The 25,691-nt window shown below is 41.8% G+C and overlaps 1 protein-coding gene across 1 annotated transcript in view; it reads right to left on the reverse strand.

Annotated features, from left to right (window-relative positions):
- The window catches only part of twin (CCR4-NOT transcription complex subunit 6-like twin), a 202,027-nt gene that overhangs the window by 140,726 nt on the left and 35,610 nt on the right, over window positions 1-25,691 (reverse strand). Inside the window, exon 2 of the mRNA XM_023391529.2 lies at window positions 11,404-11,451. Within this exon, the coding sequence (XP_023247297.2) occupies window positions 11,404-11,440 (37 nt within the window). The 5' untranslated portion in view covers window positions 11,441-11,451. The remainder of the gene's footprint in view (window positions 1-11,403; window positions 11,452-25,691) is intronic.

Below are 25,691 nucleotides of genomic sequence, written 5' to 3' on the forward strand. Positions count from 1 at the left end.
TAACAGAGTGGCCAGTAGGCGCCCTGGGTCAATAGGTGATAGGCGCTTGTGTTATTTATTAATAATTGTTTACTTAAAAAAGTGGCCAGTAAGCGCCCCGGGTTATCAGGTGATAGGCGCTTGTGTTATTTATTAATAATTGTTTACTTAAAAAAGTGGCCAGTAAGCGCCCCGGGTTATCAGGTGATAGGCGCTTGTGTTATTTATTAATAATTGTTTATTTAAAAGAGTGGCCAGTAAGCGCCCTGGGTCATCAGGTGATTGGCGCTTGTGTTATTTACTAATAATTATTTATGTTACAGAGTTGCCAGTAAGCGCCCTGGGTCATCAGGTGATAGGCGCTTGTGTTATTTATTAATAATTGTTTATTTAAAAGAGTGGCCAGTAAGCGCCACGGGTCATTAGGTGATAAGCGCTTGTGTTATAAATAATTATTTATTTAAAAGAGTGGCCAGTAAGCGCCCTGAATCATTAGGTGATAGGCGCTTGTGTTATTATTAATTGATTATTTAACAGAGTGGCCAGTAGGCGCCCTGGGTCAATAGGTGATAGGCGCTTGTGTTATTTATTAATAATTGTTTATTAAAAAAAGTGGCCAGTAAGCGCCCCGGGTTATCAGGTGATGGGCGCTTGTGTTATTTATTAATAATTGTTTATTTAAAAGAGTGGCCAGTAAGCGCCCTGGGTCATCAGGTGATTGGCGCTTGTGTTATTTACTAATAATTATTTATGTTACAGAGTTGCCAGTAAGCGCCCTGGGTCATCAGGTGATAGGCGCTTGTGTTATTTATTAATAATTGTTTATTTAAAAGAGTGGCCAGTAAGCGCCACGGGTCATTAGGTGATAAGCGCTTGTGTTATAAATAATTATTTATTTAAAAGAGTGGCCAGTAAGCGCCCCGAATCATTAGGTGATAGGCGCTTGTGTTATTATTAATTAAATATTTAACAGAGTGGCCAGTAGGCGCCCCGGGTCAATAGGTGATAGGCGCTTGTGTTATTTATTAATAATTGTTTATTTAAAAGAGTGGCCAGTAAGCGCCACGGGTCATTAGGTGATAAGCGCTTGTGTTATAAATAATTATTTATTTAAAAGAGTGGCCAGTAAGCGCCCCGAATCATTAGGTGATAGGCGCTTGTGTTATTATTAATTGATTATTTAACAGAGTTGCCAGTAAGCGCCCTGGGTCATCAGGTGATAGGCGCTTGTGTTATTTATTAATAATTGTTTATTTAAAAGAGTGGCCAGTAAGCGCCCCGGGTCATTAGGTGATAGGCGCTTGTGTTATTATTAATTGATTATTTAACAGAGTGGCCAGTAGGCGCCCTGGGTCAATAGGTGATAGGCGCTTGTGTTATTTATTAATAATTATTTATTTAAAAGAGTGGCCAGTAAGCGCCCCGGGTCATCAGGTGATGGATGCTTGTGTTATTGGACCTTATTTGAATCTCGCGCGTCACCTTTGGTACTAATTTTTTTTTGATCTAGTGATTTCCCACGTCAGAGAGGTTGGGTCCTAGAGAATTCCCAAATCTGGCCGGAACTATATCCCATCGCTGCAATGCAGCCACCACGGCTTTCCTCCGTTCCAACGCCGCATTGGCCCACAGAACCGACGCATCCGGCACAGCCATCGGAGCGGCGCTTGAGCAAGAGCACCCAAAAGGCACCTGAGTACCACTCGGATTTTTCTCGAGAAAACTATCTTTGGCGGAGCAGAAATACTCAACATACAACCGGGAGCTGCTGGCCATCTACGCGGCCATGAAACACTTCCGGCACTTTCTCGAAGGCAGGGTTTTCACCACCTACACGGACCATCGGCCGTTAACCCTGGCGCACCAGCAGCCATCCGACAAGGCCTCGCCAAGGCAAGCACGCCACCTTGACTGCATCTTGCAGCACAACACAAGACTCGTCTACGTGAAAGGCGAGGAGAACATCGTCGCGGACGCACTCACCAGAACAGAGGCCATCTGCATGCCCAGTCTCCTCGATCCAGCTTCTATCGCAGAGACCCAGAGTACCGACGAAGAGCTCCAGCACCTGTCAGCGAACTCGTGTCCCACCCTACAAGCCCTGGACATAAAAGGACGCAGCATACACGCAGACTTCTCATTAGGCTACGTCAGGCCTTACATTCCATCCTCTCTCCGCCGCACGGCGTTCGAAGTCGTCCACAACCTGTCGCACCCCAGCATCAGGACTACCAGCAAAGTAGTAGCTCAGAAATGCTACTGGCCTTCAATGCGAAAGGACGTGGCCCGGTGAGCTCAGCAATGTATCTCATGCCAGAAGGCTAAGGTGCACCTGCACAACAGAGCAGCCCTCGGCACCTTCGATGTCCCGTCGGCCCGCTTCGACCACGTACACCTTGACCTCGTGAAGCTGCCCATGGCACAAGGCGCACAGTACTGCTACCTGGGCACGCATCGCATACGCACTACGCCGTACCACCCCCAAGGAAACGGCCTGATGGAACGCTTCCACAGGGCACTCAAGGCCGCGCTGATGTGTTGGCCTCAAACACCCTGGCCCTCAGCACTGCCGCTAGTCCTCCTAGGCTTGAGAACGGCCTTCAAAGAGGATCTACGGGCATATCCAGCAGAGATGCTTTATGGCACCACACTACGCGTGCCCGGCGAATTTTTCGTCACGATCAGCAACCCCGCAGCACATCCTGTCTCTTTCGTCGAGTGTCTTCGGGAACTAACAAAAGCCATCAAGGCTGTGCCCACCACAAAGAGCTTAGGACATGTGAGTACGTGTTCAGGCACGTGGGCACAATACACCGCCCTCTGGATCCTCCATACTCAGGCCCCCACCGAGTCATCTCCCGCCGAGACGACCGTACCTACATCATCGAAGTAGGAGGCAGGCAGGTGACGATCTCCACCGACGACCTCAAGCCAGCCCACACGGACGAGCCGCTTATAGACTCCCCACAGGGGCCTCAGCACCCTCCGGCTGACTCTACGCCCTCGATCAGCCCGGACACGTCGCCCTCCAAGCAACTCAAGCGGTCTCAACAAACCCAGCAGCACCCTCCTCCGCAGAACAACCCAGCTAACCCTACTCAGCACAAAGAACCTCTCAAGAAGGTCTCCTTTCATTTGTCTGGGACAAATGAGCCTAGAAGGGGGGTAGCTGTGGCGCCCGGACTCTCATCAGCGCCCTCACGCGCCCACCGTCGGAAGCAGCAGCTAGTCCCGCGAGTTGACTTGTGCTCTATACAGCACTCTAGCCCTAACGCTCAACGTTCAAGCACGTCTTTCACCTTAATGTAAAGCTTCAATAAAGTCTAATTTACCGCTTATACCAGATATGTTCTCTTTGCTTTGGTGCGCATTTGCGCAAAGAGAGGAGGTACTTGAATGGTAATGAGAAGAGGAGGGAAAATGTAACGCAATGATGACGCGAAGATTTATGGTGAGCGCCTATCGCCGATTCTAATTGAGGTGGTTTGGGCGATTTTCATCGGCTTGATCAAAACCTCTGAAATTTTGGAATTATGTAAATAAATTATGACAAATTTATTTGCGATAAGAAAATACTGGGATCAACGACTTAATTTTTTCACAAATCGCTACTCAAAATTCACTAATTTAACACCTACTATTGAGGACAGCGGTCACAAAATTGACTATGTCTTCGGAAATCTTTGATTAACCTCAAAAATTAAAAATAGTTCTTGTACATTTTTGTACAAAGAATCTATTAAATTCTTAAAAATATAGGGTCAACGACTTAATTTAAGAGAAAATCAGAAGAAAAGTATGAAATATTAATTTGGCTTGCCTCGCAACATCTCCCAATTTTCACAATTATAATTTCACGATACTTATCTGGCAGTTTCTTGATCTTCTACTTTGATTTTATTGAAATAACTATATTTATTGAAAAATTTACCGTCCAAAAGCGTTGATGTTTTAGGGGCCCTTATGGCACCCTACCCAAGGTACGGTACTAACCACCCAAGCCACCTTAAATACTCTTTTTGCCACGGATCGAAAAAGGGGTGCATCGAGTTTGCGCTTTACAGTGCAGGCAATACATAAATCTTTTTCCTGATATATACCTATACTGCCCTTTTATCCATCCGTGCGTATACATATCAAGAAATCCACAAAAAAGTATCCCGTTTTCGTCCCCCATTTGAACAAGAAAATTTATTTCACTCGTTATATATCGTGTACTGTGAGAAAAAATTATATCACTGGTTTCAGTGAAGGTGTCACCTTTTTCCGCGGTTATCACGTTAAAATTATAACTATACATGCCATCTATATAGATATAAATTTAACTCATAGGTTACGAAAAAAAGGGTGATACATTCACTAAAACACGTATTAAAAATTTTTTCTTTATAGCACATAACCTTACAAGAAAAATTACATGCACAATTTGAAAAAGCGATCGCAGCAATACCTGTGCTATTATGTGAAACTAATCGATACTGTTCGTCTACTGCTAGCAGACTGTCAAGCATTACTGACATAAGAAAGTTGTGTTTTGTACACCTACAATCTAAGGATTAAATTTTTATTAAAATTATAAGTAGTGAGTACACATTTTACTCATGCATGTTTATTAAAATATCTTGACTCAAATGCAATAAAATATATCTCATACTGTGAATCTTGTAGGGCTATTAGCTGGCGTAACCTGCAAAGATGCAGAAGCTCTGACCATAGAGATATAAGAATAGAGTGAACCAAACTTACATAACCCTGTACTAAGCTATGATCCACGGTGCGAGAAAGACCGTTGCATAATTATAATAGGGATACTGTGGTAACTATGCAGCGTTCTCTCTCGCACCAATAAAAACATCACCGGACAGGGTTATATGGGTTTAGCGCTCTCATAGACATTTAAAGAATAGACCGCTTATTATAGTAGCTGGGACAGTGAGGCTCGCGAAGAAAGAGAGAGAAGACGAGAACAGTGAGTCTTTCTCTCTCGCACACTTACGGAGTGGGGTCGTAGGGGCACAGGCAGAATGACGAAACAGAGGCACCGATGCACACTCCTATACCTACACCCAAATAGAAATACACATTCCGGTAGGTAGCAGGACCAGCTGCGGTGCCTTAAGCTTGGTCTCCGGACCTCTTCCAGAAGTCTTTCTGGGCAGTATACCAACTGTTACCAGGAGCCGTACCATGTAACTCTTTCCGCTTCGCGGGCCTATGTTTTAACATAGGCCCGCAAAGCGAAGAAAAGTTATATGGTACGGACCCAGGTGCGTTTTCGGCCAGGTTCAGGCTTCCTTAGGTTCCGGTTGCCAGGAATGGACCGTAAAGTGCCCGTAAGGGACCAAGTAGAAATTAAACAAACAATAAATTTAACAAACGTCAATGACATGAAAATAGCGTAGCTAACAAAAATAAAACTGCGCAAAAACAATATAAGGTAAATAAAAAAATTTTATTTCCTAATACATACAAGTTAAGAATCATGATCATGTTTTTTGTGACATAGGTAAAGTAGGATCATACTTTTTAAACTCCTTTAACAAAAAATTGGTGTGTCCATAAGCTGGCTTGCACAACCTTGCATAGTCTATCAGGACCTTTGTAATAAATGATTGTTCGGATTTTTTCCCATCACTATGTTCATTAAGATATTCACTGGCACAGCTGCTGTAATATTTTCCATCATCATTATTATTATCATCACTGCCATCATCATTATCATCATCATCATCATCACTATCATCAGCAGGAGCAAAGCAATACTTCTCAGCAAACATTTCCCGTTCATCCTCAACACTTTCACTCAACTCTGATTCATTAATGAATAAATCATGATTTTTATGATTGAAGCAGTGTATGGCTGCGTTTGGATGGAGTCTGGGAGTTTGCCAGACTAGCATTGAAGCTTATAAGAGTGAGAGATATGTTCATCACGTGATCACATCTAACCTCTCTCTCACTCTTATGAGTTTCAATGCCAGTCTGGCAGACTCCCAGACTCTATCTTAACGCAGCCTATTTCATCGGAAAATTATCCACGTCAATACCTTTTTCATTTTCAATAACCAAATTCTGAATGTGTATTGCATGATTGCATCACTTACATTGATGGTTTTCGGAATTTTTCTGTTTTTGTCGAGTTCTCCGGCTTTCCGTTTTCTTATACATCGCACTTGAACTTTCTTACAGTACAAACGAGATTCGAACTTCTTATCGATAGTACACGTTTATTTATTACTTTAAAAGTACTTATTTGTATACAACGATAATTTGGAGTAATCGGAGCAGAAGCTATAACCTTTAAGTTGAAGATGTACCCTTAGGGCTGAGCATGGTCAGTATATGGCAACCGTATCTTCAGGTTGCCTGAACCTCCCCGAACACGCACCTGGCAACGCCCTCTACGGGGGCTATAGAAATAAGTATCCGGTAGCGGAAGATGGCCCTGAAAGAGCCTTAAAGTAAACGGAATCTATTTCTATTCAGGTACTCATACGATCCCACTCCGTGAGTGCGAGAGAGAAAGAATAACTGCCCTCGTTTTTCCTCTTTTTCTACATGAGCCTCACTGCCCCAGCTGCTAATAAGCGGTCTATTCTTTATATGTCTATGAAGCTCTCTATTCTTATGAGGCTCTTTTACAGTCAAGCTTGAATCAGATGGCGCCAGGGCACGTCGCGGATGTCATGGCCGTCGCACTTACACACCGTCAAATTTACAGTTGTGTATTGTGTCCGTGAGCCCATCTGTGTGATGAGCAAAGCAGAAGACATAACCTTTGTAAATGATTGCTGTTGTTTGCAGACAATTTTTGTTTGCATTTACGTTTAAAGATAGTAGGAAAAATGAAGTGCAGTATAATATCCTGCGATAAGAAAGTGAAATTTAAATTTCTTTCTGATAGTGTGATAAAAAAAAGTGTCTCGAAGCAATTGGGAGACCAATCATTAGTAAACAAATACATAAATAGCCTTGTAAATATAACCTAAAATGTACATTTACCTGTCCACGAGTTCTACTTTTATTCCACTGACTCTTGCTCCTTTCCCTTTTAAAAGCTTTTTCAATTCTGAAACTTTTAAGCTCCCATAATATTCTTTCTTGCCTTCCTTATTCATTTCAAAATTTCAAATATTGCGCTTTACCACTACACTTTAATTTCCTGTATACATACAATACTGAAAAGAAATGTTGTGTGAGTGAGACGGCCATGACAGCCGCGACGTACCCTGGCGCCATCTGATTCATTCAAGCTTGACTGTAAAAAAGCCTCATATCGATCTTTATGGCTCTAACTTTGGAAATGAAAGAAAAAGTTGTATATATAGCATGTATCGTGAGTTATTGCCTTCTGCTATGCGAGGCCAATAGTTCTCGTTTTCCCGTTGAGGGCGCTGCTTCAAAATTGTACACGCAGAGAATATCTCGAAGGTGTGCCTCAAAAAAACTGTATATCACAGTAAGGCTGCAGTCACATAGAGCGCAATAGAGCGAGCAGGATAAAATTGTCCTCATAAGCGACTGTGTTAAGTCTATTGCGCGGGGCAATAGAGCTATCCTGCAGCGCAATAGACTTAACACAGTCGCTTATGGGAACAATTCTATCCTGCTCGCTCTATTGCGCTCCATGTGACTGCAGCCTAAGGGACACAAACAGAATATTTTTTGTGGATTTCCTCTTGTGTAATCGTTCCGATATTACGAAAAATCAATGGGTTGAAAGTTTGAGATATGGAGGAAGAAATCTCACCATCTATTCATAGGATCTGAATAATATTAATAGAGGTATAGAGTTATATATGTATAAACTTTTCACAATTTCACACACGTGTAGCTATTAACCCTTGGGAAGTTATTTGGTCAAATTAATAGGCTGCGATTTCTTTCTTTCTTTATTTTTTAAATCCTTGTGCATAATATTTTGTCAATCAATGTTTCGTTCGGAAATTGTGGATGAAAATCGTTCTTTCGTAAACTATTTCTCACTCACATTAGTCAAAAAATTCACATTCAAGATGAGAAAAAAAAATAAGCAAACCTAGGGGCGCAATCTTGTATAAATCGTCATCCTGCAATTTGCAGTGTAGCCTACCTTATTGAGTATAGCTAAACCTTATGCTTAGTACGTCAAAATCCGATACGTGGTACGGGTTTTTCCTGTACCAGTACAGAAAGTTAGTCGGCCAGTGGGAGCATTCAGAATGTCAGTATATATATATATATATATATATATATATATATATATATACATACGTAGCTGTAAAAGTTAAAGGGGTTAGGATTTCAGTATATCCACCACAACACAATATAAAGTTCAATACATTGATACGAATCTAACAAGATATAATGATAAGTGCAGTAGGCACTTGTAGTCACTTTCCTGTTGCGTATAATAATTGGTTTTCACTCGCAAAGAACAATTTACATATTGAGCCAAAATAACAATGACAATCCCATACATGTATGCAAGTATGCATATATATACATACATATCTCCACTATATATAAGCGCACGTACTATGTGCGGTAGACGGTAGGTACAGTAGAAAGCCATGCGCAGTATACAAATCTAATAGACTATCCATGGTACAGAAAAATCCTGTACCAATCCAGATAAGTATGTAAAAATGTAAGACTGGTTGCAGAAATCTCAAGACCTGTACGTTATTTTTCTATGCTCATCACTTTTGGTATAGCTTATTCTGGTAACAACAATCTTCCGTGAAGCGCCGAGCAGTTGATCACTCGGTATTCAGTCTTGATGTTACGTGGAAACGAAAAATCAGAGTAGTGGTACAACAAATAATCATTTTAAGAAAATACTTTTTTCTCAATTGACGTAGAAAGTAACCAGTTTTCAATTCAATCGATTTTGGCCAAACCGTTCAGAATATAACCTAGAAAAGCAAGTATTGCAGAAACTATCATCCTCGAATGCATCGGTAATTAAGTAAAGCATTCATGCAGGGTTCCTGTTTCCTGTCTCATCTATGTCCATGCATAAGTAGTATTTTTACACGTTATCCGGATGACCAAAAAAAAGTGTCCCACCTGATGTTTGGATTTAGAACCTCAGAAAAGTAGACAAAAACTAGCAGACAAGAAGATCAAATTAATTTGATTGGTTGTTGAAAATTTAAATAACCAATGAAATTGAAAGGCATATATATATATATAAATATACCCTGTTGTTGCGGTCCAATAAAAACCAATAAAATTTTACAATGGGATTTTTCTATTAGTTTCTTATCGGTATTTGCACCCGTAAATCCAAATAAAATCCGAAATGGTTAAAAATAGATTTTCTATATCATTTATTATAACTAGGACATGATTGAACAAAAATAAATTGACAAATTTATGTCATACCATCCGGATGGTAACATCAAAACGGGGGGATTAGAGTATTTTATATGTAAATTGAAAGAAAAGTTAGTTATTAATTTTTATTAGAATTTTGTAAAAAATACTTAGGTCCCCCCATTTTGGTGTTACCATCCGGAAGGTATGACATAAATTTGTCAATTTATTTTTGTTCAATCATGTCCTACTTATAATAAATGATATAGAAAATCTATTTTTGACCATTTCGGATTTTATTTGGATTTACGGGTGCAAATACCGATAACAAACCAATAGAAAAATCCTATGGTAAAATCAATGAATTTTTTATTGGTTTTTATTGGACCGCAACAATAGGGTATAAATACACACGTATACAGAGTTGTGTTGGGTACAAGAAGTTCAAGAGCGTATATGTATGTGAGGGTATTTCGTATAATGCTTATTCGTCAGATGGCGCGACCGTGCCTCAGAGAAAACTGCGTTGTTCTATAATTGCGTTATCAGTTATGGCTGTATAACTCAAAGTTTTGCCAATAAAAATTATTACTATACTATACTGTAGTATACTACTACAATATGCGGCGTTGATCACTGTGTAACGGTATACTTGTACATACGAGTCACCTATGTAAAGAATATGTATAGGCACACAAGTTGGAGTTATAAATATAAGTATACTGTTACGCGTGAACGACACCATTTTCACCAAGGCACGACTGCGTCATCTGCTTTGCGACATACCCTCATATTCGCTCCGTGCATCAGGTTGGAGGGGATAAAAAAAACGACTGCAGCGCTGTAGGTGAGCAAAGTTGGCGAATCCGTACCCCCATGAATCGTACAATAAGCGTTGTCTTATATGAGAAAAGATATTATTTCATTTAAAGTAATTAGTTGAGAAATCGAAGGCGGAAAAAAAATGTCATTTACCCAAACCTATACGGGTCTATAATACGGATAAATAATTTTGCTAGGCACTTCAAATCGCCCGAAATTTTAAATAATGGGTTATTAAATATCATCTGTCATATAGTACATAACACACATACTTATCTGTAATGTTGTATACGTGAGAGCAAGAACTCCAAGCAGTCGACATAGGCTGCCGCTAGCTGTATAATCTGAATCAGTGTTTACGTTTACAAAGTAACGAAATGCGAACGAGACAGTGCTGCGTTGTTAATTGCAACAAGAAAGAAAAGCAGGGGGTGGTGCTGTATAAATTCCCAAGTAGACCCCATACGTCGGAGATACAGTGGTCTTCGTTAATCTCATAAATAAATTACACATTTATGTATATGTTACGATAACCTACATTTGTCAAGCATAGGCAATAATGTACTTACAGATAATTCTACTTTGTATGGATTTAAGCTGAGAGATGTTTGTCTCACAACATAGCAATTGATCAGATGACCGACTCCTTTATTTACATATTCCTGTACGTAGGCAACGTGCCCACTCTCTACTAATTTTTTAGCTTTTTTCAGCGTTTCATTATTAAAAACTATGTTGCAACTTATACTTTTAAAGCCTGTTTGGATAATCATATCCATTTTTTAGGGTGCTGAAGTTTACGCGATAGCAGTATGTACGTCTTATTCAATAAATAATATTTTCTTCTATAAGCGACAGTGTTACGATTTAATCATACGGGGGTACGGTATTGCGCGATTCTGACACTGAGGGCGGCGCTGCGTGTCATGCACGGAGCGAATACGAGTACTGACTCTCGCAGGGCAGACCCTAATGTTCCTCATGCACTGTATGAATTGTAAAAATAGACTTTTATTAATCAAGTAAGAAACAGGATAGTAGATTTCGTCACTGGTTCGTATCTTCAAACGGGACAAATAGAAATAATTCTTGTACCGACCCTACGCGAGATGCACTAGAGTTATGTAAACACTCTGTATATACCTCTCGTGCGCAGCTTCACTCCCTTTATTCTTACGCCTCTGTAAGTGCGCCTACATGCACAAAACTGTGTTTTATGCCCTTGGCAAAAAAAATGGCGTAAAATATTGCGCACTCATGGAGTGATGGAGATATTATACGCTACTTGTAATAAGTACTTACGAGCATTTGCGTGAATAGTTTGAAGTTGACACATCATGGTTTGCTTACCTGTAACAAAAAACGATATCGCAGTGTGAAATAAAAGTGTTGATGTACAAATAAAAAATGTAGTGTCATTTTTTCATCCACCGTACAAATTTTGTCTAGCGTTATAATCAATTATATACCCTTAGAATAGTAAAGTTTTTCAAAATAAGTACAAAAATACCACCGATTAACCTTCGCTTCACCCATGTCTATGTAAAATAAACATTGCACCTTTTTTCCTTATCATTTCATTATAAGCAGTGTGCACAACTCGATCGCATCTTGGCATCTATAAAGTCATCATAAGTCGGTTGTATATAAAGAGGTGCACTGAACGTGAGCGTATACATATAAAAATTTCGTTTGGGTATTGTTAATGCAAGGTAAAAGTTCCTCGTTAGCTTCCAGGTCGATGTAATAAGGATTTAATTTACATGAGCATACCGATGTTGCAGTCTCGACTCTCCACTTATTTTTTTACGAAATTAACGCCATGCAAGAATAGACAGGTAAAAACTTACGACCACAGCAGACAGTATATCGCTTGTATACACGTATAAACACAATATGCTCATGCGACAATCTACTTTTCGTGAATTTTCAAAGTCCCATAAGACAAGATCGCTTTTAATAGGCCGCCGCTTCTGTATATTGCTCGTTCCAATCTGGAACTGTACCACTGGTGATGGTAGGCATGTGCATACCGACAGGTATATGTACTATACACGAGCCATTTCCGACACTTGCACGGCCAATGGGATTTGTTCGAAAAAGTTGTTAAATGTAACGTGAGCGAGCGCATATAAAAGCAATCGAAAGCAAGAAATGACTGATTCAAGGAAACGTATTCGCAGAGTGTCGCGCGTCACGTACAACGTTGAAAGCAAGATGGAATGGCGGGTAACGGAAATTGATAGGTATTACTTATAAGTAAAAGGAAATCTGGCATACTTGACGTACCAACGTGCAGTAAATATGTTTTAGTATTTTTGTTGATGATAAAAAAAAAAAAAAAATTAAATCTCATTGCCAAAAATTGTGCGATTAATATTTAGTGTGCGGTTACATGGGCGGAAACTTGCGCCGCAGAACTTTGGCAGGACAGTCTTTCTATAACTATATACACGGGGAGCTTTACTCTGAATGGCCAACCAAAATTCCGTCGCGTAAATTTCCGCAGCGTGTATACGCAGCCTAAGTGATGTTAAGGGCAGTCCGGAGATAGTTAAAATTTTCTACCTTATCGGTAAGGTTACTCGAATTCCATAGCTTTATAACATTACTTATTGAGCAGCTAGCTATTTCATCAGTCTTGCTCGAGCGCTCGTACCGAACGCACGCTTTCTGCGCATGCCCGTTACGCATCGCTCTTACTCAGACTTGAGTTCTCTCTAAACGGCCCTTTTCAGGGCTACCTAATTCACCTATTTCTCTTTCAGTAAACGCGACTTAGTCGCGCCGCGCGACTGTGTTTCCGCTAAATTATACACCCGCGTACCCGCCGCCTTCAGGGGTGGCCCAATTGGCTAGCCCTTCACTAGGGCACAGCCAAAAAATGAACACTGTGGATAATCCACAATTCAAAGTCAGTGTGACTAACTCTTTCGACGCGCTGTTGGAAGAAACAGACTCATCATCTTCCGAGATGTCCGCGCTAAGTAGTGCAAGTGATCGTGCAAGTGCCAATGCAAGTGACAATAGTGCACAGTTCCCCGCAGTATCTGACATGTCAGTCAGCCGGCCAAAGGACCAACGATCCCTCGAGCTGAAAAGCCGAGACCTCCACGTCAACCGACACAACTCCCAGCGGGAACGCAGCCCGCTCTCCCGTGGCGATACACTGGCCAAAATTGTAGCCGAACTCGCCGAACTCCGGCAGCGGAACGAGTACCTGGAAAAGATTACGGGTGAGTAGTCTATCCAGCTGGAAAAATCCAACCAGCAAATTGCTAAACTTGTCCAATCCAACGAGGAGAAGGACAATATCATCGCGGCTATTTATACAAAGTCCCACCGCGCAGCGGAAAACACCCCGGCAAAAGTTCCGGATTTCATCTCCCCGTCACCCGCAAACCGCGACCCACTAAACCTGCTAAATCCTTCCACTTCAGGAGCAAAGCAGCCCCCTCCCATGCCCAGCCCTAGGCCAGTGGAAAATGCCTCCAAAAATTCGGCCGTCAAGAAACCCGCCGCAAAGAGAAGGCGTACAAAAATAGTGACCAACGTGTCACTTTCAAACTCCGAACTCTCTGATATGGAGTTTGAAGAGTCTCGCGACTCCCAACCCCCACAAAGCTCCTCCCAAACAGGGAAAAACGCGTTCGAAGGCCACCTCGAGGACCAAGCTCAACATGACTTGGAAGAAACCAACAGCGCCCCCAAAAAGAAGGCACCTCCACCGATCACAATCCTGGACCAAAAATTATGGCCCAGGATTAACAAAGCCCTCATAGCAGAGAACATCCCTATCCGCCGCGCCATTACGACATCTGAAGGCACTCGCGTGTACCCCGAGAACGTCGACAGCTTTCAACGAATCGTCCACGACCTTGACGAGAAAGAGGTCGAGTTTACCACCCATCAACTTCACGAGGATCGTGAAATGATAGTTGTCATCCGTGGGGTCAACATCGGCTATACGGAAGCAGAAATCCTGGAGATGATCCAGGAAAGAGTACCATCCGCCCGTCGGGTCTATCGAATGACCAAGGGTGAACGGACCTGGTCCCTAGTTACCGTGTACCTGGATGCGTTGGATGCCAAATCCAACGACATCTATAACCTCAGGTCACTCGGGGGCACTTCTGTCAGAGTGGAACAGAAGCGCAAATCGAGTGATGTACCTCAATGCCGTCGCTGCCAAAAGTTCAACCACACGGCAACCTACTACCGCGCCGCCTTCGTCTGTGGTTTCTGCAGTTTAAACCACGCTACCGCAACCTGTCCAAAAAAGGACAAGGACCAAGTCACCCCTCGCTGTGCTAACTGCCATGGTGAGCACCGCGCCTTCTACCGGGGTTGTCCGAAAATCCCCCAAAAAGGAGTTTACGCTCCAAAGAAAAGCACTACCCCACCTCCCCCCCCTTTTGGGAGAGCCACCCCTCGGACAACAGCCCAAGGCTCGAACATCTTTCGCCCGGGGATGTCATACGCGAATGTGACATCCTCTCAACACCGAACAGGAGCTCCTCCCCCGACTCCTCTGCTCAACACACCCCCGACCACCGAGACAATCCTCCACTCAACCATGACCCTGCTGACTCGCCTCGACCAAAGAGTGTCCGGTCTCGAGGGCAACAGAACAGCAGCACGCTAGACAGAGACTTTACGCTACTCAACTGGAACGCAAACAGCATCACACACAAAACGACTGAACTCACACACATACTCCAGACAAAAGACATCGACATTGCATGCATCACTGAAACACACCTAGACAACACAAAAACACTCTACATACTAAACTACACGGTACACAGACGTGACAGACTCGAAAAATCCCATGGCGAAGTGGCTATCCTTGTACGCAAGGGCATCCGCCATCGAGTCATAAGTACGGACGCTGCCAACTGCGAAGCAGTCGGCATTGAAGTACACACCACCTCTTCTGCCTCCATCAGGATCATCTCCCTCTATTCTCCTCCAACAGATGATTCAAACCTCCAATGCATAATCCCGTTGTTTGACTCCAACATTCCTACGATAGTTGCTGGTGATTTAAACGCCAAGCACAAATCGTGGGGATGCAAACACGAAAATCCTAAGGGTCGTTCCCTCCTCAAACACTTGCGCAACCTCAACATTAACATTGAGGTTCCGAATGAACCAACTCACTACTCCAGCTCACCAGACCAAGACCCAGACATCTTAGACATATTCCTGACGAAAAACTTGACCATCCCTACGGAACCACGAACATCCCCAGACCTCCCTTGCAACCATAACCCAGTCTACCTAGAGATCCCAAGATCCCTTCTCACCATACCCGTCACCACCAGCCGCATAGACTGGGTCCACCTTGCGTATAACCTCGAATCCTCCCCATTTAAATGTCGTCCCATTAGGTCCCAAACGGAACTCAACATAGCAGTAGACGAACTCACTGACGAACTCAACAAATGCACACACGAAGCCACCACAACAACCACAGCTCCCCAACACACACTTAAACTCCCTCGCGACCTCCTGCGTCTCATCAAGGAGAAGAAAAGAGTCCAGAAACTCTGGCAAAAAAAGAGAACCCCCGAACTTAAAGTTCATCTTAACTCCCTTGAAAGGGAAGTCAAATCCAAAGTCTTCGAATTCCGAAACAAGGAATTTAACAAATTCATAGCCGAGGCAGAGTCCCACCCAAGAAATGCTTGGAAGGTCGTTAAAAAACTCCGTAACAAACGACCTTCCCTCCCCCCCCCCTTCAACAAGGGAACAAACTCTACTCGCTAGATTCGGACAAAGCAGAGATCTTTGCAGATTCGCTGCGAAATCAATGCTCCCCCAACCTTAGCGCTGAAGAGCTAGCGCAGGAACACGCGAGGATCACCCACACGGTGCAGCTACAGGTCCTTGACAATCCAGATTTCGAACACTGCACACACTTCGAAATCAGAGGCATCATCCGATCCCTAAAAACTCGAAAAGCCCCTGGCAGTGACGGTATCTCCAATAGCGTCCTGAAAATCCTCCCTCAAAAATTCATCATGGCGATTTGCAACATCACCAACGCCGTGATGCGCCTTCGTTATTTCCCAATTGCGTGGAAGGTGGCTACAGTCATCTGCCTCCCGTGCCGGGAAAACCCCTCAGCAACCCCGCGAGCCACAGACCCATTAGCCTACTCTCATCGCCCAGTAAAATCACTGAAAGTGTCATTCTCACCCGCCTAAACAAGCACGCCACGGAAAATAACATCCTTCCAGACGTGCAGTACGGTTTTAGAGCCAGACACTCGGCAGTTCACCAGCATCTGAGAGTCACCGAAGACCTCTCCAATAGCCTCATCCGCAAAAACTTCTCCGCGATAGCTTTTCTAGATGTACAGCAGGCCTTCGACAGAGTTTGGCACGAGGGCCTCCTGTACAAGCTTATACAGTTGGGTTTTCCACACTACCTTATAGGCACTGTCAAATCTTACCTCTTGGACAGATTTATCCGCGTTAAAGTAGGCGACTCCCTCTCCGACCCCCGCCCAATTACCTCCGAAGTCCCCCAAGGCTCCAAACTCTCACCCACCCTTCTCAACATTTTCTGCCACGACCTGCCCCAGCGCGAAAACATCAACACGTACGTCTACGCAGACGACGTCGCGGTCAGCTGTACGTCAAAACAACACTCTCGGTGCACCACCCTTCTAAACGAGCACATCATCACTCTACTCAACTGGTATAGTCTTTGGAAACTGGTCGTCAATGAGGCAAAGACTATAGCCATGCTCGTCTCCTGGAAAAATCCCAGGAAGAAATTGCAGAAGATAAGGGTCAACGGAGTAGATATCGACTGGAGCTACTCCGCCAAGTACCTTGGCGTAACGCTAGACCGTCGACTCACGTACGTTCGGCACATCAACAGCACCCGCGGAAAGGCATATGGAGCCTTCGTGCAACTAAAGCCCTTCTTCAACAACAAAGCCGTCTCCCAGAAGACCAAGCTGCGCACCTTCAACGCCATCATCAAAAGCATTAGCACCTACGCGATACCAACGTGGGGCGCTGCAAAGGGAAACCGATTACAGGGCATCCAGGGCCCTTTCATGAAGACACTGAGGTCGGTCCTGGGTATTCCGTGGTACATCAGGAATACTCAGATTATCAAGGAGTTTAACATCGTCCCTCCAATACAAGCAGCCCCCGTCCTTGCGTCTAAAATCCGCGCGTCCATTACGGACCACCCAAACCCCACCATCGCCGCACTCGCGAACCTCCAACCCGGTCGCTTCGACCTTGTAAGACGTCCCTGCGCTCTAGCACAGAACCCCGAGGACCCTCAATACACTCTAGATCTTCAATCTTCCCTGCTTCCATCGGATGCATCATCTCCATCTCCATGATCTCGACGAAACGAACGCGACTTCAATTCGTGCGCTCCCTTTAGGAGCACCCTTCTATCCGCCGTATCCTCTACGGCCTCAACCCTATACAACACTTACACTAATCACAAGTACGCCTCCAAATACACAATACCCAGCGGACTCACACATCTACACACACACACATACAATAACACAAAATTCAAGCTTCTCTAACTCTATTCCGGCGCAAGCCAAGACTCGAGCTTCGCCCAGATGCGTAAGTGCCCCCTCCTCTCATCTCTTCGAGAGCGAGTCGGCCTCCGAAATTCTCCGTTATTTTCCTTTTTCTTTCTCCTCTTATGCCCTTTTGTCTTTTAGGGGAGTGGTCCTCACGGACCTGTCCCATGCGGGGAGGTTAGTTTTTAGTCGGTAGGCACACCGGGTGAATCCGACACTACCACCGGATTAGCTGGGGTGTCTATGAAGATTTTCCCCTCCCCGCTCCATCAAACAAAAAAAAAAAAAAAAAAAAAAAAAAAAAAAAAAAAAAAAAAAATTAGCTATTTCATCGAAAAAATAAGAGTAGACGCACATTCTTGATACATCAAAGAACAAATCAAGCCCACACTTGACAAAATTGATTGAAGTGAAAAATCAGATTATGTCTTATCAATGCAATATCTAATTTTTTGTATCCAACATCTATCTTAATTAGATGTTAGATTGATAAGATGTAATCTGATTTTTCGCTTTTTGCCTTGAATTTTCAATCAATTTTGTTAAGAGTGGGCTTGATTTGTTCTTTAATGTGTCAAGAATATGCGTCTACTCTTATTTTTTGGATAAAATAGCTAGCTGCTGAATAAATAATATAAAAAGTCATACAATTAAAGTAACCATATCGGTAAGGTAGGAAACTTTAACCATCTCCAGACTGCCTTTAATATCAGAAAATCTTTTTTCAATACACATAAAGACACTATAATTATGTATTTAATGCATTGAAAAACTACAACACAAAACACTATACATCATGTAAAATTTAATTTTATAGATTTAATCACATTAAAGATAGGCTTTTGTATCGTTATTTATGTAACCGCTTGACAACTCTGAACTGAGATACCGGTATGCCATATTAATGATTAATTTTCTTATATTTTAAGGTAACTTGGGCATTTGGTGCCGTACCAAGCAAGGGATCATTTTAGTAACTTGCCCGGAGACAAAAAAAATGAGTTAATCTTATGTTTTCCAGTAGAGAAAAAATAAGTCATTCCCTTTCGAATTTCCCCAGAAATACGAGAAAAATTGTTTGGTCCAAATTAAAAGTTGGCTTTATTTATTTATTTAATAATTTATGAAAAAATGCCAATTTTTTCTTTAGTTTTTTGCTCTGCATATCTCCGCTTTCATTGCTCTTACAAGAATTTTTCGACCACTAATCTCTTTGTCATAAAAAATCCTTCGGGCCATGGACTATTAAAGGTTCTATGGATTATAAAAAATTTTCTTTGTTCAGAGTCATGATGATTGAACATCCAGACCACATATTCAAATTCAAGAGTCTTATGGACCTAAAAAGTTATAAAATATCAATAAAAAGAATAACTCATCATTTCAATCTGCGCATGCGCAGATGATAAATTACTTTTCACTTAAATTTCTTAAAATCTAAGTGGTTAACATATAATTTTCACAATTCTAAAATATTTCTTGCAAAAAAAAGGTACAAATGCAATTTTCATTCGTAGAGGTTTGTTATAGTCATTTTAGTAATAAACCATATAAGACATGTTAAATTGGTAAGTTTTCAGTAGCCATTCTCTGAAACATAAAGTAGTTGACCCTAGTAGTTTTCTATCGCATATTAATTAGGCACACTTTAATTAAAGAGAAGAGCTTTGATGGCTTAGTGGCTGACGTGCTAGCTTCCTAACTGGAGATACTCGAGCGGTCGTAGGTTCTAATCCCATTGGAAATTATCGAAATTGTTTCTCGGTCTTTTCCGATAGGATGAGTACCCAGAATGTCGAAACACCACTTATCCAATTTTTAATACAAATAGTCGATTTTTCTAGTGATATCTGGACCTCAAAAAGCTTCCTTTTCAAAGAAATGCAAACACCTGGCCAGCTTATCGGGTAAAGTCACTGTTAGTTATAAAAAGGTCGGCACAACTAGTTAGATGGTTTATTGGAAAGTATTCTTTCATTAAACTTGATAATAGGTGGGGTCTGCTTGAGACAGTTGCTGCTCCCTGTAAATAGTACCCAGTAAGATGGATGACAGAGTCGTGTAAGGGGAACTTTGCAAAAGGGCTCGCACGAAAGACTTGCATACTTAAGAAAATAGGATCATAATTACGAAACAGAGCAAGAGAGGTCAAGTTCAGGGACAAAGGATACGTAAAAATCCTGCAATGGATATACGTTGGATTCTTAATACATTTTATACAATATACACTTTATTAACATAATTTCAAAACTACAGAGATTTTTATCATTTAGCTACTTTAATCGTAGAGAAACCGGTGCACCTACTTCCTGCGACTTAACCAAGTTTCTGTGTAAAAAAACTGGGGATTACTCCTGCACACTTCCCGTTCACGTTGTCAAGCAGCGAATGCGAATGGCAAGACTTGATCGGTCACCCACTCAAGTATCAACCACCTTGCCATCTGCGCCAAATGCTACTCAACTTCACTGATTGTGGAAGCTGCAGCTCCACCGCTATGGTTAGACTCTTTGCGCGATTTTCTAATTCATACGCCTCTATTTTAGTATCAAACTGGCATGCTATATATACTATACTAGTGGCCCTTCGTCTCGGCTTCGCCTAAGACCTTACTAACTGAAACACCGTAGTGTGTTGACATGAAATGTGAAACGTTTTCAGTTAGAACTATTCCTGACACTTCTCGGAAAAAAAAACTTCTTCTGAAAAACATATTTGTTCGGAATCCATACAGTTTATTTGGTCAAATAATAAGCTGTAAAAATTAAAAAAAAATATAATCATGCTCAAATGTACCGTGAGTTCCTTATGCCATAAAACAATCGTTGACTATAAAGAGCCGTTTATTTGCAGTTTCTCTCATATAATTTACGAAAAGGGCTATTTTTTTAAGCTGTTAAGATTTTGGATTCCCAAAAAATATATAATAAAAAAAATTTTTTTTCTCTTATCTCACAACTTTATTACCAGAGCTACAAAGTCATGGAGCTTAATCTGTACATTTCTTATTCCCTCAAAAATACAAATATATTTTCTACTTATTAAAAAATCTGAATTTAGATCTTTCCAGATTTAAGAGATTACTGTAAGGGTACAATAAAAAGCCGATCTCTCACGTAATAGATTCTTTATTTGTCGATTTTGAAGTTGCTGTTCCAATCTCGATAAATTTTCCGCGTCAGTTTCTTGACGCCTAAAATTGTATTCATTAGATACATTTAAAGTTTTCCTTCCAATTCACCCTCTTGCGACTATTGGCATGCTTACGACTTTTGTGGCTCCTAAAGGCTGTTTTCTGTCAACTTTGCTAAGTTCTAATATATTTGTTGGCAAGGTAGTTCGACGTCCAATTACCCTAAAAAAGATCAGTGAGCTTCTTAAGTAAACTCTTTCTTGACTGAAGTTTACAGCAATTGTGACTGCCTCGATACCTCAGGGTGATCTTCTCTGGCCTGCTGTTGAAGACCCAGACTGATCGGGAGAAAAATTACTAAGTCCGAAGCTTTGGGGCTAGTTGTAGTGCTCTTTCCCAACGTCTCCCGGTATCACGTCGAAGATTTTGGTATCTAAAGCACCTTTTTTATTTGCAGACTCAGTTATTTTGGTGATCTAAGATGAGGAAATTGGTTCGTGATGCTTGCCCGTTGAAGACTGTCCCGTTGGCTTTTTTTTTTTTTCTCTTTACAGCTGTTAGGTTCGCCCAGCGCAGACTTCGGATCGATGATTCCTGGTTGAATGCTTAAGAGTCGAGAGGGTAATGTAGGGTCGTTGTTCACCGGGGTTCCCAGCCTTGCGAAGAACAACTCCGCTCGTGAGAGCTGCCAGTAAATGACTGACTTGGTTTAATAGCGGCCGTCTTTAGTTAACATAGTCTTATAGTCGACGAATCGCTTCCAGAAATGGTAGTAAGAATGTATTTGTTAGCAAGATAGTTTAAACTTAAGTGTCCTTTAAAAGAACTGATGAGATGGATGGTTAAATAGACAACGTAAATACTTATATTGGCCCTGAAAAGAGCCAGTGGTGAAATTTCCAGTTATTCCTTATTATTATTCTTAATGATGGAGAGCCAGCTGCGGGTAGCTTGACTTTTACCCTCGGAGTCTCTGTGTACGGAGACCATACATGAGGGAGATACGCCGCTGATCAAAATATATCTCGTCTTCAGGTCGTTTCCCGGATAACTAACCGCTCATCGTTAGTCGGGAAAGTGAGCCTGGAGAATACCTTCTCTGTGGATATGCCGCGCGCCGTTGGAACGACCACTAAGAAGTTGGCCGTTGTGGCTGCCCGTACTTGCCAGGGCTGTCTTCCCTGGCTTACATTTGTAATAAAAAATTATCTAGTGGCACCAGGCCAGATTGTGGTACAGCCGCATAACTCTGAAGTGTTGGAGCAGGTTGTACTGTGGCTAAACACGCCTCCTGGTATTCCGCCGGAGACGTTATCGGTTATAGAATAAATATTTTACTGGTGGCATTCATCAATCCTGGATATTTAGGGTGAAAGTAGACCTAGGTCACTTGCCCATTCGAGAAGAGCGTCATCGGTAACTGGAATACCCAGCTATACGACTACCACTTACATTCTCGATGCAGCTCGGGAACTTGCCAGTAAACGACGGCAGTAATTTCCGAGACGCTCCGGCCTATTATAAAACACTTATTTAATGCTGTCGCACGTAGCTTCGATTTTATGTCGACGCCACATAGCGGATCCTACTGAACTAACGTGAAAAGCTGGTGTATGATGTGTTCTTTCAATTATTGCCCCGAGCAATAAAAAATCAGCCAAATTTCTTTTGTTTTTGAGTAAAAGAATCATGCCGTATTTATCGTGGAGACCGTTTTTCTGCAACTAAAACTAACACTTTTCATTCATTTCTACAGAGTAGTAGTTTTCATTGATTTTCTTAGTTTAACTTCATCGGAATTAACTTATCCGTGAGATGGTATAGTTACAGGTGGCTCGTGAAAATATAATAAAACACTAACAGTACTTTGTTGCATAAACGCATTCCCTAGTGTATCAGCCACACTTGAAAAAAAACAGTCGTCAGGAATCTACTGAAACCAAGCTAGTTGACCTCGACTTATTTAGGCACATCAAAATTGATTACAGAAGGTCAAGTGGGAATCTGTACGTAGCTATAAATATTGAAATTTTAGCTTACTTCTCTCTTTTTGAAAATAAGAAAAATACACCAAGTACTTATCTGCCTCTCTCCTTTCTTATTTTTGTACTCATATCCACTATGTCATTTTTTGCCAATTCCATGTATTGATATAGGCAGGCTCGCATGGGCCTATACTTACCACGCAGCAGTAGCTCCTCCTGCAACATGTTAACCGTACACTATACAGTTATCCATACACACAAAACACTATACAAAAAAACATGCATATACCAAAAAGCTCTATTGTTCTCAGTGTTCTCTAGTTTTGTCCTAGCATCCTACTACTGCGTCTTGTATACAACAACTATAGATAAGCAAAATTTTAAATAACCACACATTAAAGTGCGCGCAGTTGATCGTTCAACGCGGTAAAAGTGAAAACGCGATAAGCCAAGCTAATTTCAATTTATTTCATCAGCACGTGGAGTACCCCTTAAACCATTGAACGGAGGGGGAGGGGTCCGAGGCCAATTAAATTTCTCGGAAAGGCACTCTTTCCCTGCTTTGTTACCCTGAATCATCGTACGCCGGACTCCCGCGGAGGTAGCGCGATTTTATCGAGCAGCCCTCATTGTGGCGCGCTTCGTTTCGACTTTTGAATTATCTGGCATCTGGAATTATGCATGCGCTGGGTGCAGTTTTAGATGCGAGCGCCTGGACGTTCTAGTGCGCGACGAATCAAGAGCGGGGTTTACTCGCTTTCGTTATTTTTGTGTGAATTGAATAATACACCTACACCGTGGAGCGATGAGGGGCTTTTTTTTTTACTGTGAGTTTGGTTCATTGTCGAGCGAAATAATTTACTTTGTTTTGCTGTTGTTGATCGAAGACATGTCTTATTTTTGTTGAAACTTGAGCTACGATCACCAAGGGAATAACCCTACATCGAGCAATGAAAAATGGTATTAAGACGGTAGTGGTACACTAAAAGTTGTTTTCTTTCAAGTTTGTTGAAACTTGGATATTTGGATCTCAACAAGCAGGTACTGTTTAAGGTGGCTCCAGCGCCTAGTGCCGTATCAAAATGGGAAGACTAAAAATTAATCATTATTTTCTTTAAAATATGGTATAAAATTATCGTACAGACTGTTGTAAGCCATATTCTACATTTTATCTGTTACTTTAGTGAGTAAATATAAAAAAACAAAAAAGTTTTATGCTGCCCTAATTGATGAACTGTTACGGTACGCTCCTAAGTTCAAGAATGTGGCAACATTGCTCAGCCGTAGTCATACCTATATATATGTACTCTGCAGAATGCAGACAGCTGAGAGCTGACTTGCACTCGCAACTGTATACTTAGTCTCCGATTATTTAAAGATTTTGTTCGATAACAAGACACTTTTATCATGTCATCGAAAACTACGTAATAAATATATAGAAGATAGTATATTTTTTACACCTTACGGGTTATTTATATGTGCAGCAGTAGGTTGTATATCGCGTAAGCTTGCATTTCCTATCTAACCCATCTTAAAACTACGATTTTGTAAGCATGATTTCTTACAATTTTCATCGTCAACCTTAATTTTTTTTTATACGAATAGAAAGATGGGAATTCAAAGAATATAATTCAATTTTATTAACCTTGGTTGGGTTATTTATAATTTTAACATTGAGGCCACTGGAGCCACCTTAACATAAGAATCATGTACAATAATAAGCTCGCAATGAGTTAAGATTGCTACCTCTGACCATTTGCACCAAAAAATATCAAATTGAATACCTTCTATAACATATTTATGAAGGTATAAATAACATTTTTAAGCTCTCAGCAAAACCGCCTCTGTAAAATGTCAAGTCAAAGTGTAGTCGGGGACCATGAAATGGCGTAAGAGAGTTAGAGAGGCATTTTTGAAGGTTGGATCATGTATTTGCACGATATTTTTAGAAAAGATAATATAAGTACCACCATAATGCCCCTCCGTGCATTTGGTTGGATGGAATCTGTATTTTTTGTTGTACATACATGGACACGCAAGATTTTAAATAAGTTCCATAAGCGTACCTCAATCATAATTATTTTCGCCAACGATGCGCTGCACAATAACAACTGCGTACGCGGAGAAAGGAAAACAAAAAACTTCGCTCCCCCAACAAGACCATGGAGATGAGCCTTTGTTTGGCGATGTCGACGAAAGCGCTCTTCCTTGCTCTCGAAAAGGCACTGATAAAGTGCCGACGATAGCGACTGCTGCACGAAGGCCGCATTAGCGCTTGAATATACATGAGGACGAGCCGACTCTACTGTTTTTGTGCGCACTGGCAGCAAAAATTTGACTTTGGCGATAGTCCTTTTTTCGTTGCGCATGTGTAACTTTTCTTTTTTCCTTCAATTGCATTTCTTATTTCCGAAGACGAGAATCGCAAGTAGTGCGTTGAACATTATTTTGTTCATGCTATTTTGTTCTGCCCCTCGGTTACACCATATTAAAATCACGAAACAAGTCCAAGATCTCTCGGGAGCAAAAGTAATATGGTCGAACAATTGATGGCCTCGCCGCGCTAGTGAGCTTCAATGGAATGAGTGGCAGAACGCAGGACAGTAGCTGTGGCTGTCACGACCCATAAGAATAACACAGGGTTTCATCCGTTGTTTGTTGCAGAGTATATGTGTGTATATATACGCCTTATAGATTTTGCAACAAATGGCGGCGGTTCTGCTGCTCGATTCCTTGAAGCTCACTACGCCACGCGGATAGCCATATATACTTCAAACCGATCTTGCGGCCGTCATCGTCGTCTTCGTCGACTTGGTCGGGCACGCATTCAGTCGTAAATAGCACAATCCGAGGTACTCACGCATATTTGGGCATCCTTATGATTGCATTATTAACCACGTCA

Source organism: Copidosoma floridanum, unplaced genomic scaffold (assembly GCF_036245765.1).
Source record: "Copidosoma floridanum isolate Cflo_tuat_1 unplaced genomic scaffold, Cflo_Japanese_pri ptg000004l, whole genome shotgun sequence".
Classification (NCBI taxonomy): Eukaryota; Metazoa; Arthropoda; class Insecta; order Hymenoptera; family Encyrtidae; genus Copidosoma; species Copidosoma floridanum.